This window comes from Amphiura filiformis, chromosome 18, assembly GCF_039555335.1.
Source record: "Amphiura filiformis chromosome 18, Afil_fr2py, whole genome shotgun sequence".
In the NCBI taxonomy this organism is placed as follows: domain Eukaryota; kingdom Metazoa; phylum Echinodermata; class Ophiuroidea; order Amphilepidida; family Amphiuridae; genus Amphiura; species Amphiura filiformis.
In genome coordinates, this window is record NC_092645.1 from 35,676,647 (window position 1) to 35,690,762 (window position 14,116).

Here is a 14,116-nt window from a genome sequence, read left to right on the forward strand (position 1 = left end):
AATCATGCTATCAAAGGAAAAGAATGAAACAAAAAATAAACCTGAATAAATGATACATCACAAAACGTTATTTTCTTAGACTGCTCGAGTTAATTGCTAGGGAAACCAACATATAAAAAATAATTTATGATAATTTGAGAAATTTTGGATAGTGTTGGAATCTACGGAATGAGAAATTGGTAACTTCCGGAAACACCGGCTATGGCGGACAGCTGAGTTCGTTCGGTCGGACCAAAACAACCGGTGATCGACCAAAATTCCAGCCAATTTTATCAAAGTTCTGAAATGTGATGAATTGTGCTCAGTTGCTCCGGTAAGAGGCGATAAATTGCAAACAAAATCAAAGAAAATCATGGTCATCTAATGCCCTTTTTACTCCGGACAAGGTCATCTTCCGTGTAAAACAAGTCCAGACAAGTTGTCACGAAGTTCAGCAACTTGTCCAAAAGTTTCAACTTTTGTAATCCTTACATTTTTACCTGTAAAGTACAAAAACACTTCTAAAATAAATCCATTAGCATGGCAATAACCAATACTAACCTAGAATGTAAAAAAGGAAGTTGTTAATTAACAAGAAGTTGCGCAAAGTGAATCAGGAGTATAATTTTTAAGCTTACTGAATTGGGTGTCGAATTTGGAAGACTTGTCACAATTTCCCATCCATCATGCATCTATAAGTATAACTTCTTTTATTTGCAAAGAAGTAGAATACTTTCTTCACATATTTTTGACTTGCTGAAGTAAATGGGGACGTAAACCAAAAGTGGAAATTATGTAGAGCCTAATTTTAATCATTCTGTTGATTTATGCATGGTTTGCCATTGACATGATCATCATGATGACTCATGTCATGTGTTTTGCATTCACGCATTTTTTGTCTTGACGTCAACAGCAGTCACTTGTCATGCTAGACTTGTTACATTATTAAAACCAATATTATGGGGAGCAGATTACACAAAATTTGTGTTTATCATGACTTTTGACATTGTTTTGTCCCGAGCAACAAGTCTTTCAATTCAAATTCAATTTGTGTGAGTGTCCTTGTCTTGACTATGTTTCAGGTCATGAAAGGATTCAAAAGATAAGATGCGGTAGTGAGCGGTACGGTAATTAAAGCATACCGGTACATGTGCATTTGATAAGAGTATGCACACACAGCATGCACTTTGCAGGTACACTTTTGCAAAGCGTATGTTATATACGGTATAAAAGCATGCGTTTAATAGCACACACTCTGCGGGTAGAACCTTGTTTTGAGATGACTGTTCATTGTTCAATGCGTGATAGGCCCGGGGGATAGGGTATCAGTGTTGGCTTGAGTATACTGCTCTGAGGTGTTCCTTAAATGCGGCCGTCAATGCAATCACAGGCACCCAGCACCTGGCACTAGCAAGAACTTGCCTAGTCCTGCCAGCAAGAGTTCAGTCTTTATCATAATGACATTTACGGACCTGAAGTCATGCAGCGGTATATAGGGATGCACTGTACGTTTAAGAAATCCAAACTTCAAGTATCAAGAAATATACCTTGTATTTGTCAGTTTTACCTCAGAGATGCTGTAGACCCTCTCTACACAGTGTAGAAACATCACAAGTAGAATGCTGCTCAATATGATAAATCCAAATCATGAAAATTAAGACAATTTGCAGAGCAATATTTTGACCACTTTTGCACTAAGTAAATTACTCCCATGCAGATTGCAGGTTTTGCCAACTCGAAGGAATTTTGAACCCACCCAAAAGATGAGGTCAATGTAGATCAATTATCTCAACTTTGTGAGTATAGACTAGTACAGTGGGATTAAAATCATCAGTGCATGCCCAAACTCTGGTACTGCTCTGAGGTGTTCCTTAAATGCGGCCGTCAATGCAATCACAGGCACCCAGCACCTGGCACTAGCAAGAACTTGCCTAGTCCTGCCAGCAAGACTTTAAATCATAATGACATTTACGGACCTAGAACTTGCCGGGATGTAATTTTGGAAACTATTTGGAAACATGTGACAGTCCTGGCTCATGGGCTATGTCCCTGCAAGGCGTGCACTCTTTACTTGTACAGCCTCACCCCTAACCCTGGGTAACCTCCTTAAAAATCACAAAACTTGCATGACTTCTCATGTAAAGTGGGTACCGTAATGGTGAATCTAACATATACGAGAACACAAAGTATACCTTGCTCTTTTTCTTTCCAGTTGACTTCTTAGACTCAAATCATAGTATCAAAGAACTGGATTCCACTGGTAAATCACCAGAACGGATCAGTGTTTCCCCCATATAATCCAGCACAGTTGTGAATGCTGATATTATAACATCCTGGGCAATTTGGATGACTGATTCATATACATTGTAGCACTCTCATAATCGATTGCTTCCACTAGTAGACTAAATTTACTCCAGTAAATTCACTTCTATACATTACATATATGTACCGGTAAATATTTATTTTCATTGATTCTGTACTAATTTTATATATTATGCTTTTCTTATCATACTATATACTTGTTTTACATGGCCCGATATTGATATAATATTGGATGGCTGAGCAATGAGCATGATACCATAACATATCGGATGAGTCATAAAAATATCAGATGAGCCAACGGCGAGTTCAATATATGTGTGACGAATCCAATATGTTATGGTATCATGCTAAATAAGCCATCCAATATTATCATTATTAGGTTTTCTTAACTCCTAATAACCCTGAAAACATAATAATGGACCAGATCGGATTGGATCGGGATCAGTAAAAATCCCCTCAATTACTTATCCTGTAAACCGATCCAACATTGCTTGATAGAAAGATATATTCTGAACTGAACGATTTTAAAAACGATGAAATTAATAAAATACTGAAGTACATGAAGCGTTCCCAGAATAGTTACAAAGATAAACCTTACGTTATTATACCACATCGCAGTTTATGCTGTAGCGCTGTGAACTTGTTGTTTATCATAAGCAATAACCATGCCACTGCACACCAAGTCTGCGCAGGGTCACAAGTTCATGGTACACATGTTTATAACAAATACAATATATCATCAATGTTTGATACATGTATTTGTTAATTTAAATTTATACTGTATTGCTTTCTCGTCTGTTGTAGGTTGAATTTTAATCAAATAAAATCAATCAATCAACTATCGGGATAGATTATTTGGCACTTTCAGATCCATTATATCCCTGTACACGTCCGTGGAGCTGGGTCCAAGGGGGCCAGAATTGCAAAATTGCTATATTACCGTTCCTACCAGACACAACATGTACAAGCATAGATATGAAGTGTACTATGCATAACTCTTTTAATGCTTTTTTTAACAGAATCTATATGAAATACAGTAAACGTTCACCTAATGGCGCTGTGGGCTCTCTTGACATAACTGGAATTTTAGACACAAACTAAAAGTACCTTCCCATAAAAATCCCACCAGCAAATAAGGGCATGTACCCTTAATTCTTGTTGGGATTTTTAGAGGAGGGAGCTCTCTATTTGAACATGAAATTTATCCCAAGGCAAAGGAACCCAGAGGTGCCATTAGGCGAATGTTTACGGTATACTATGATCAGCTCGTATAATAGGTGAGAATTATTCGGTTTCTTTTTCTCGTGCATCAATAAAGTCCCAACTTATACCTGCGTAAATTACAAGAGCGCACATCAGTCAAGCAATACACAAATCGCAGTACGCAACTACGCATAGGTGGTGCACAAGCTGTTTGTACCAGTACCCTATTCTATTATCAATCCATGATGTTATGAGTCCCACCAATTATGAGCTGATCAGAGTATAATGATATTATTACCGGTATGTCACCAGTTAACCTTTTTAGGTAGAACAAATCCAATACCGTATTGTTTGTAATAAACGCCTCGAAGTGTTGCATTTTTCCAAAGGGGCATTTATTGGAAGTGAATTGAATTGTCAATGAAAAAAACTTAAAAATCTGGTTCAATTTCCCGATGGTGCTTGTGTAGAAAGGAGGGATTTACAACTATACTAATGCTATTTCCATGGCGTTGCCCACAGAAATCGAGTGGAAAATTATATTTTCGTGGTAAATACAACAAAATTACACCGGTGCATCATCAAGCAAGAATCTGGTGAAATTCTACCATAATAAGGCAATGAAATGGATGGAAGTTTGAGTCAGAATAGGTTTTGTCCATGCAATTTAGCGATCGTCACTGCATGACTGACATGATTGATGCAAGTTTTAAGCTTACTCACACGATATGACATGGAAAAATGTTTGCATTTTTGTCCATTTTTCCTGGAAAATTTTGGAGGGGGGGGGGTATTAGAGGGGGCATTAAACAAAACGGTATGTAGGATTATGAGACTACCTGGGGAGTGATTTTATTTGAAGAACTGCTTTTATTATTCTAATGGAAAATATTTCATTTTATGTCATCCACAGGAAAGCAAATGACCTGAAAGCAGAGATTTCAGGTAAGAAGTTGTTCTGAGATGAACTTGCAGTATATAAAATGAATATATTGTTGTAAAATATTTTAGAATACCCTATAAGTCATTCTGTTTACTGTACATGTCTATGACTGATTTTCAAAAGAAAGACGTGATGAATACAGAGGGTATTTTACAGGAATTCCAATTTGAATTTCTTGTTTCCTTGTTTTTAACAAACTATTTGCCAGTGATTTCCGAGCATAGAGGGTACCCTAATTAATATCTCAATGAGTGTAGGACATATTATGTTTGGTATTGTACGGACCGGGATCATGATTCAATGGCGTATTATATGTAAAAGTTTGTGTTGGTGTAGTTTTCTCAGAGAAGATATTTTACACTTCCCACAATGCATTTCTCCCATTGTAATTCTCTACTGATTTGCTATTTAGTGCAACATGGGTCAATTTGTGACGAAATGTACTTCAGAAACAGAGGACATTATATATCCAAAATATGTATATTTCTCTCTACCCATGTTTAGGCCGTCTATTCTCAACATGAAAACATAGGGAACCTGTACAAAGTAATGGGAGTGTCATTTGATGCAACTTTAGGTGATGTTGCAAAGGATTCTGGGAAGGGTCAGATATTTTCAGAGTCTCTCTAATGCAGGGGTTCATATAATTGAAGACCGAATTAAAAAGACTAGTTTGCGTATGACGTCCTGTCAACCTGACCAAAAATGCTGTACTGCGAAGGTCAGCAACCAATCATGTCATGCATTTGCCCTAACGTCAGACGCAAACTAGTCTTTTTAATTTGGTCTTCAATTATAGCTATATTCATTCATTCATTCATTCATTCATTCATTCATTCATTCATTCATATTTTATTTTCATCAATCATCAACATCAATATACAAGTGATACTAATAGCTCAACAAAGTAATAAAATTAAATTTGCACGGAGGGCTATAATCATTTCAAAGATTAGTGTTTGAGGGCCAAATATACCTTGTTTTGCTATGCTTACGTAATTACGGTACATTTCAGAGCTGTTCAAGGCCAACCACAATTTCGCTGGCAGGCGTCGGGCAGCGTGTTGAATTCCCCTGCTCTACTGTCTAACCCCACATCCCTTCAAATGATATTTTTGCATTTTTACCTCACAGAGGGGCATGGAGACCCCTGGGTCACACGCCAGTCCCTACAAGAAATCTACCAGCAGATCCTCCTGGCCGACCTTGAGTATGCTTTGGATAAAAAAGTAGAGCAGGATCTGTGGAATCATGTATTCAAAAACCAAGTCTCGGCATTGCAACGCAAGGCCAAGGACAAAACGGTAAGATCAAATATCAGGGGTGGATTGTACTAACATCATTTACAACCCGTTGTAAACCCATTATGAAACTAATCTGCTTTATTTCATGACGTCTGAGAATTCAACTAATGATATTTAAGTTCAGGTTTCCAAGACTTACCATGGAATAAAATTTAGAAGGGGTGGGATTTGGGACTATATGAGCATGGTGGATGAGTGGAACGGGCTCCGACTCATAATCAGAAGGTTGCGGGTTCAAGCCCATGGTGACGCCATCGTGTTGTGCCCTTGAGTATGACACTTTATCTTGATGACTCCTCTTCATCAAGGTGTATAAATGGGTATCGGCATTCTTAAATGCTGGGAAGGTAACAGACTCGCTGTGGAGGTGTGGTGATCCCCCCACAGCACACATTTCACAGTGGAGTCTGGCCTAATTACTAACAAAAGAGAGATTGGCACACTGTCCAATAATACAGGTTCAACTCCTTTACGTTTACATAAGGGTAAGAGAATGGACAAGAAAGTTGATAATGAATGTCTTATACCCGGTACTATTAAATGTTTCATTTAAATAGGAACATCACAAACTACAGCAGATGTTTTAATATTAGCATGATATATGTTTTTCCCCCTTCAGAACCCAAGACGTAATGAGGTACAAGCCATGTTGACGTTTATTCTGGACAGTGCTAGTGGATTCTACTTGCAGGTAATGAACTAGCTTAAAGTGCAGGATTCTTGAGTAATAACATACTATAGGATAAGCCACACATTTGTGCTAATAAAGGCGGTCACATACTCAATGTGAAATGCTGGTTGTATGTCTTGTATAAGAGATTGACCTTGTTAAATGGTTTATGGAATGATGTGGGGCCGTAGTGGTCAGCGACAACATATAAAATGTGCTGAGGCTTGTGGATCAACGTCTTGACGTTGTGCCTGTGCGTAGCGCACTATAAATCACTGTGCTTTTTTTTTTATAAAGCTGTATTCTTGCTGGATTAATAGCACTTTCGACATCCGTCATCTTGGAGAAATTTGGTGTAATGGAAATGGCCAGCAACTGTCAAAAATTGACAAGGGCCCATAGATTTAAAACCCAAGGGCCCAGTGGCCCTTGTAGATTTTAGCTTATTTTGATCACTGTTCATATAGCCTAGGCACCGGAGTTTTGCGCGATTTAAAACAGCAAAATGCGCTGGCCACTTTTCAAAATGCGCGAAAATGCGCCAAAAAATAGGTCAAAATGCGCTAAAATTCGTGATCCCCTGTTATCAATGCAAAACACGAAAAAACATCGGTAAAACGATGGCATGTCAATCAATTACGACCGACTTCCGGTTCATTTCCGGGTTCATTTCCAGTTTCTGGAAAAATAAAAAATAAAGATGGCGACCATCACAAATCGTCGATCGAAATGTCGAAAGCAAGGGTAAATTTCCCCACATTATGCTTGGTTTAATGATCGTTATTTGTATTTTGATGTACATAAGTGAAGTTAGAACCAATATTATGAATTTTCTTGTAAATGCTGCCGATTTGGGGCATAAAATCATAAGTTTTAACTTTAAGCTTATCGATGGGTCTAAACCGTGAACATTCTCGACGGAACCCAAAATGCGCTTTGGACACCCAAATGCGCGAAAATGTGCGCTTTTGCGCGAACCGCGCAAAACTCCGGTGCCTAATATAGCCCTGTGCATAGCGCTGTGGAGAATCTGCCACTTAAGATCACCATGAATAGGGACCAAAAATATAACTTGGTTTAAAGTGTGATTGGAGCATTGACTGGAGATGAAGTGTTCAGAAACTGTTATATCTGAGGCTTGAACCCAGGACCTTGGTGGTAAAATTCAATTGGGCTGCCATACTTAAGGGATCTAAAATGAGCGTTTATTGCGTTTCGACAGTATTTTTTGTGGGACATGAGAGCACCTGAGACCTATCGAATTGCATTCTGAATACGAAGCATGTCTTTCTGATATCAAATAATTTACATTTTTGAAAATCACAATATAATACAAATTTTATGACAAATTATAAAAATTTGATATTTTTCAAATTTTGATATATAACAGTCCTCGAAGTAAATTATATAAATCTAATGATATATTTTAAAAGTGTATGTAGCAGGGAGGAAAAGCCGACGGTCAATTGAAAATGTTGACCTTTCATATTGAAGATATGGATTTTTTTTTCCCAAAAGACCTAATTTTTTTTGGTGTTTTGGGAAAAAAATCCATATCTTCAATACTGAAGGTCAAAATTTTCAATTGATTGTCGGCTTTTCATCCCACCTACATACACTTTAAGTATAAATCATCAGATTTATAAAGTTTACTACAAGTACTGTTAAATATCAAAAATATCAATTTTTAATGATTTGCCATAAAGTGTGTATTAAATTGCGAATTTCAAAAAATCAAAATTATTTGATATCAGAATGACATTGTTCGTATTCAGAATGCAATTCGATATGTCTGATGTGCTCTAATGTCCCACAAAAAATACTGTCCAAACGTTCATACCCCTTCCCTTAAATCACTGGTTTCTGGGATCATGCTGTGATATAAATCACGGTCATTTAGATGACACCAGTGTGCAAATTAAGAAAAAAACGAGGTCATCCAGCGGATGACCAGGTCATGAAATCTGGTCATCCGCCAAAATTTTTGGTCATCCGTATATTATTTAAAATTTAAAATTTAAATTTTTTTAAAGTGAAATTAAAACTTTGCATGTTAAAAATACATTTTGTTAAAAATCAACCATGAATGATCCTAACAATTAGCTCTAGGTCAAGTAACACTCCAAAAGGGAAAATATTTAAAAAAATTTTTTTTCATAAAGTATGGGCATCTGACGGATGCAATGAATTTCTGGTCATCCGCCAGCAAATCTGGGCTTCAGGCTGACCGGATGACCACTTAATTTGGACACTGGATGACACACACATCTCTGGATGCAGTGTGTCTCAAAGATAATAATAACAATAATTTTGTCTGAAATATGATTCATTCTATTCAGCTACGTCCTATATACAAGCAGCGTATGAAGTTCAAGTTAGTTTAGTGGTGGAACACATTGAATTTCTTTAAGTTGTCTGTATATTTATGCATATTAATAAGCTTATTTGCATAATTTGTTGTACTACAATCATGTACCTATTAATTCTTGTTTGATTTTATTGTCCACAGTTGCTGCAAGAACTGTGCAGTGCCTTTACTCTGGACATCCCGTGCCGTGTACGTACCACACAATTAGGCATGGGTATTGAGGAGAAGAATAACAGTGCATACCACAAGACTATTATCCCTCAGCACAGCTCATGTCTTTACATATGCCAGCATTGCCTAGTGCATCTAGGAGATCTGGGTAAGAGATTATTAGCATAATGTTGGTGTTGTAAACTAATAATATACAGATCATTCACTAACTGGCAAAGTCCCAACATCATCTGTTAATGAGGACTATACAGACCATGCACCACCTGGCAAAGTCCCAGCATCATCTGTTCATGAGGGCTAATCATTCCTAGGAGTGCAACATACGAGACTGCTACACACACACTGCATGTTTTTATGGTCAGGACACAAACAATCCTGCATCGCGTAGGAAGGCACAACGCTGGCATGATTTGTGATGGAACGATCAGCCCTCATGAATATGCAAGAATTGTCAGCATACAAAGCACAGGGACTTTGCTTATTAGTGAATGGTCTGTATCGCTTCAGTCTATGGTTGGTGTATTGTTAGTATCCGAGTTATATTTATAATATGAGTTTTAATTTTAATTTTCTGTTGCCAGGCCCCAATCAGGTCATGCACATGTAGAGGGCTTTGTGTTGCATTAAAGCAATAATGTGTGATTTGCATAAAGAATAGATTCTTATTTAAATGTTTGTTTTCACTGATCACATTATCCCCTTTTAATTTCTAGCCAAACAAATGAGATATTTAAGAAGAAAATTGTGATTCATTCCAACGCCTACATTGCGTGTACTATGCTCGCCGATCGCATTACATGTATTGCATCGTGCTCGACGTGTGTACATACAAGCTGACATCCACGGTACATGTTAGCAAGTACTCGATCGTTGAACTCTGAATAAAACCGGGTCGACCCGGTTTTAATACAAAAAGTTAAATTTTACTATTATTAAAGCACTTCAGGCTACCACTGGCCATTATAATTGTGCAAAAAGTAGAAATCCGAGTAAAATTGAGGGCGTCGCTGTGAAGCAAATCACACATTATGGTTTTAAGTTATGAAGTTTGCTCACAATTATATTGTATAGCATACCCGCCATTTCACTCAAATAACTACATAATAATATTAGCTCCTTTCTTATTATTTTTGAAGCTCGTTATCGCAATGAAACCAGTCAAGCTGAGAGCTACTACCTTCACGCAGCCAATCTTGTCCCAACTAACGGCCAACCATACAATCAACTAGCCATTGTAGCAGCATCTAAGGCTGACCAACTTTTAATATTTAACAACTTGTTATTTTTTTTATTTGAAGCTCGTTATCGCAATGAAACCAGTCAAGCCGAGAGCTACTACCTTCACGCAGCCAATCTTGTCCCAACTAACGGCCAACCATACAATCAACTAGCCATAGTAGCAGCAGCATCTAAGGCAGACCAGTTAGCTATGACCTTCTACTACATCAGAAGTATAGCTGTGAAGCATCCTTTCCCAGCAGCGGCAACTAATTTGCAGACTACCTTTGCCAAGCTTGTTGACAGGTATGTGTTTGATAGGGCTGTTCCATTTGGAATATCACTCCCCTTTGAAAATTTTGAAATTCTAACCAAATTCAACATTAAGGGGGTACTACACCCTTGGTCAATTTTATGCCAATTTTTGCATTTTTCTCAAAAATTATAGCACATTGGCGACAATTAAGATATGTATATTATAGGGGCAAGGACTACAACTACTGTACTGAAAATTCAGCAACTCAAAGCACGTAGTTATTGATTTATTGATCAGATAATGGTTTTCCCTCATTTTTGACTGAAACCCCACAACTGTTGTCTGTGCTGAAATAAAATTTACAGTGCAGTAGTTGTAGTCCTTGCCCCTATAATATACATATCTTACTTGTCCCCAATGCGCTATAATTTTAAAGAAAAATGCAAAAATAGGTACAAATTTGGGCAGGGGTGTAGTACCCCTTAACATTTTCAATTTTTTTCGCATTCAACCATTTGCATAAAGCAGAAAAGGTATGAAAGATATTGGAATTCCAAACAAAATATTGTCTAATTTTAGCTGAGATTGCGCAAAATTTAACTGGATTTTATAAATTACAACAAATTTTATCTGGAATTTAACGTAAAACTGGCACAAATTTCTAGCAGCGTTGAACATAAGGTGCAGCTGTAATTGAGATGGCAGTGAAATCTTCCACAGGGGGTGTGAGGATTTTAAATGGAATAGCCCATTATGTTTTGTCATCAGTTTACGGTAAACAAGTATAACATCATTATAATTAACTTTACTTTCCAAAATACAGGGTGTCCAAAAAAAAAGCCTATTTCTGAAAAGTTGATCAAATATATTTTGGTATGTAAAGAAACCTTTAATTGTAAAAGATGTTTTTGATGCTTCAAATGACCTCACAGCCACCATGGAATTCACTTATGAAACATGTTGATTTGTAACGTAGAGCTTAAACCAATAGCTATCCCCCAATCCCTCCCCCTTACCCCCAGTCAATGTTGGGTACTTCCACCCTAAATTTCACCAGAAACGAAATACAAGGATTCAACATTGGTAGGGTGAAAGGGGGATCAATTACAAAGCACATGCTAAAAGTGAACCAACATTCATACATACTCACGATATAACGACGTTTCTGATTGGATTTGCGCCCTTTTTTGCTGGTCATAAATACCGTTTATGACCAGTATGCAGGGCATAAACAAGCTCTGTCCACGCAGCGATGGAACCCAATTAACGCGATCCACGATTTGCTAGTGTTGCGTACACGCGCATGTCACCGCGCCCATCACACGAGATGAACGCGTTGACTCCCGGCCGTTGACCTCACGAGCTGCTTCCTGCAAGTAGGCCTACTCATTTTCTCCCAATTTTTGAAGGAAAACGTTATGGAAATGTTATTTAAACTTGTAAACCTTAGTATTTTCATTTGTTTTGGATTGCTAACAATGTTCAGAATGTTGGGTATGTATGAGCAGGGTTCATTCATAGGATTTGGGCATGATCGTTGATTTATGCCCTCGGCTCACGCCTCGGGCATAAACAGCGATCATGCCCTCAATCCTATGAATGAACCCCTAATTCTTAGTCAGTGAGAGTGGTCTATTACGTAGACACATAATCTGATTGGACAATCGCATGATTTTTGGTGTCATCTATCAGGCGGTAGACGACCCCGCGTCATCATGAGTGTTGATAACGCGTAAACGCTCATTCATTTTTTTTTTCATTTATTTTTCACTCATCAAATAACAAGAAGACAGCGACATGTCGCGAGTCCACGACCGCAAGCTCATAGAGTTGCGCGATGTATCGCGTTGTATCACGCGTAGTGCGGAATACTACGCACGCTTAGCAGTACGCCGCAACAAAAGTATCGTAGTGGATACCGGCTGCGCCTGCACACGGTAGAGAATAGTCAAAATAAAAATTTGTTAATTCTCTAAATTTTGTCCCGTATTGTAGGTAAAAAATAAGATTTGGCACTGCATTTTTTTAAAAATACATTGGAAATGCACTTGTTTTTTCACAGATACACCAAGTAGTATTTTCTGTTTATCTTTCATACGGCATAATGGGCGACACCTAACGAAAACATTTGTCGCCTGGTTCCATGATTTTTATCCTCAATGGGCCACATTATGGGACTTGCCTTCGCGGACTCGCGACATGTCACCGTCTAAATTTCACCAGTAATGTTGAGTTTTAGTAGAAGCACACATTAAGAGGTGTTTATTTTTTTGCTTCTCGGTCAAATAATAGTACTTACCGTAAAATGACAGAAACACATTGATGATGTGATTCACATTATCTTGATTATTCTTCATACTTTTTTCACAGAGATGAAGTGAAGCTGTTCAAGATGAAGGAGGTTGAACTGATCCATTTCTTTATCAAGTTCCACGCTATCATCTATTTAGCCATGGGAGAACAGGGTAAGTAAGCATACTTACCAAGTGTCTGCATTTTCACTGGACATTCCTATTTTACAAGTTGGATAACCTAAAAAATCTGAACAGTCTGGATTTTTTTTATTTTTGGAATTTTGATAAAAAAATTCTTCTGGGTTTTTGTTGCATAATATGCTAATTTGGTAGCTCATTTGCATAATTGTTTTTAAGTAGATTAACAGTTCCAAGTGAAATTGCCCCAGTTAAAATGAAGTGTGACAAGGTAGAGCAATGCACCCGATGCTCAGCGACAAGAACAGTGCAGCCCAAGAACCGCAAAATTCTAGAATAGCAATATTTTTGGTTTAAAAAAAATTGCGGAAAAAAATAAATTGGCCAATTTTTCCAAGGCAAATGTGCACCATAAAACAAATAAACATGGCAGCTTTGAGACATACCATCAGTGTTCGAAAATGCCTCAAAAAGTTACAGGCCAGCCGGGCTTGACCTTAAAAAGTTACCGGCCAGCCAGGTCGGCAACTAGATGCCAGTCAGGAAAGTTACTGGCCAGTCCAAAAAGTTACAGGCCAATGGCCGGCTGACCGGCCCTATTTCGAACGCTGCATACTATATTTTTAGTCCAGTCAAAGTGGGTTTTGACTCACCACTAATTGCAACAGAATTTTTTTCACTCCTATGAATGTCAGAGATGTCTCCTGAACAGCATACAAAAAGTATACTAAAATATACTTGGTGGAAAGGTAGTTTTTGGCGGGAAAAGTTCATACAGGGGTCAAATTTCAAAATTGCTCCAATCATTTTAAAAACTATACCAAATTATTCCTGTAGTCATAAGGATTCAGAAAAAATATAGTTTGCCATACCTGTGATGTACGGTTCTTGAGTTATAGCCGAAAAGGTCAAAGGTCAAATGTTGGGTTCAACAGAGGTCAAAAAACTAAAAATTGTCTGATTTAAACCAAAATGGTCTCAAATTGTTCGGCTTGCAAACATAATTCATTTAGGGAATATTTGCACTGTTTAGATTGTTTAATTACATGAGTAACATCGAAAACTAGGTCGGGGTCAATGGTCAATGATCTCTTTTACCCTGCTACCTAGGTAACGAAGCATCCAAGATATGGCAAACTATTCTTATTTTGGAGTGTTTTTAAAGGACGAACACATTGAGACCATTTTAAGGAGATCGGAGCATTTTTTCAAGTTCACCCACGTGGAGCCCAAAATTTGACCTTTGACCT

General features: G+C 37.7%; 1 protein-coding gene across 1 annotated transcript in view; it reads left to right on the forward strand.

Annotated features, from left to right (window-relative positions):
* The window catches only part of LOC140139117 (nonsense-mediated mRNA decay factor SMG7-like), a 27,465-nt gene continuing 13,349 nt past the window's right edge, over positions 1–14,116 (forward strand). The window contains exons 1-7 of the mRNA XM_072160899.1: positions 1–313; positions 4,418–4,449; positions 5,582–5,751; positions 6,371–6,442; positions 8,931–9,108; positions 10,259–10,484; positions 12,805–12,899. Of these exons, the coding sequence (XP_072017000.1) occupies positions 291–313; positions 4,418–4,449; positions 5,582–5,751; positions 6,371–6,442; positions 8,931–9,108; positions 10,259–10,484; positions 12,805–12,899 (796 nt within the window). The 5' untranslated portion in view covers positions 1–290. The remainder of the gene's footprint in view (positions 314–4,417; positions 4,450–5,581; positions 5,752–6,370; positions 6,443–8,930; positions 9,109–10,258; positions 10,485–12,804; positions 12,900–14,116) is intronic.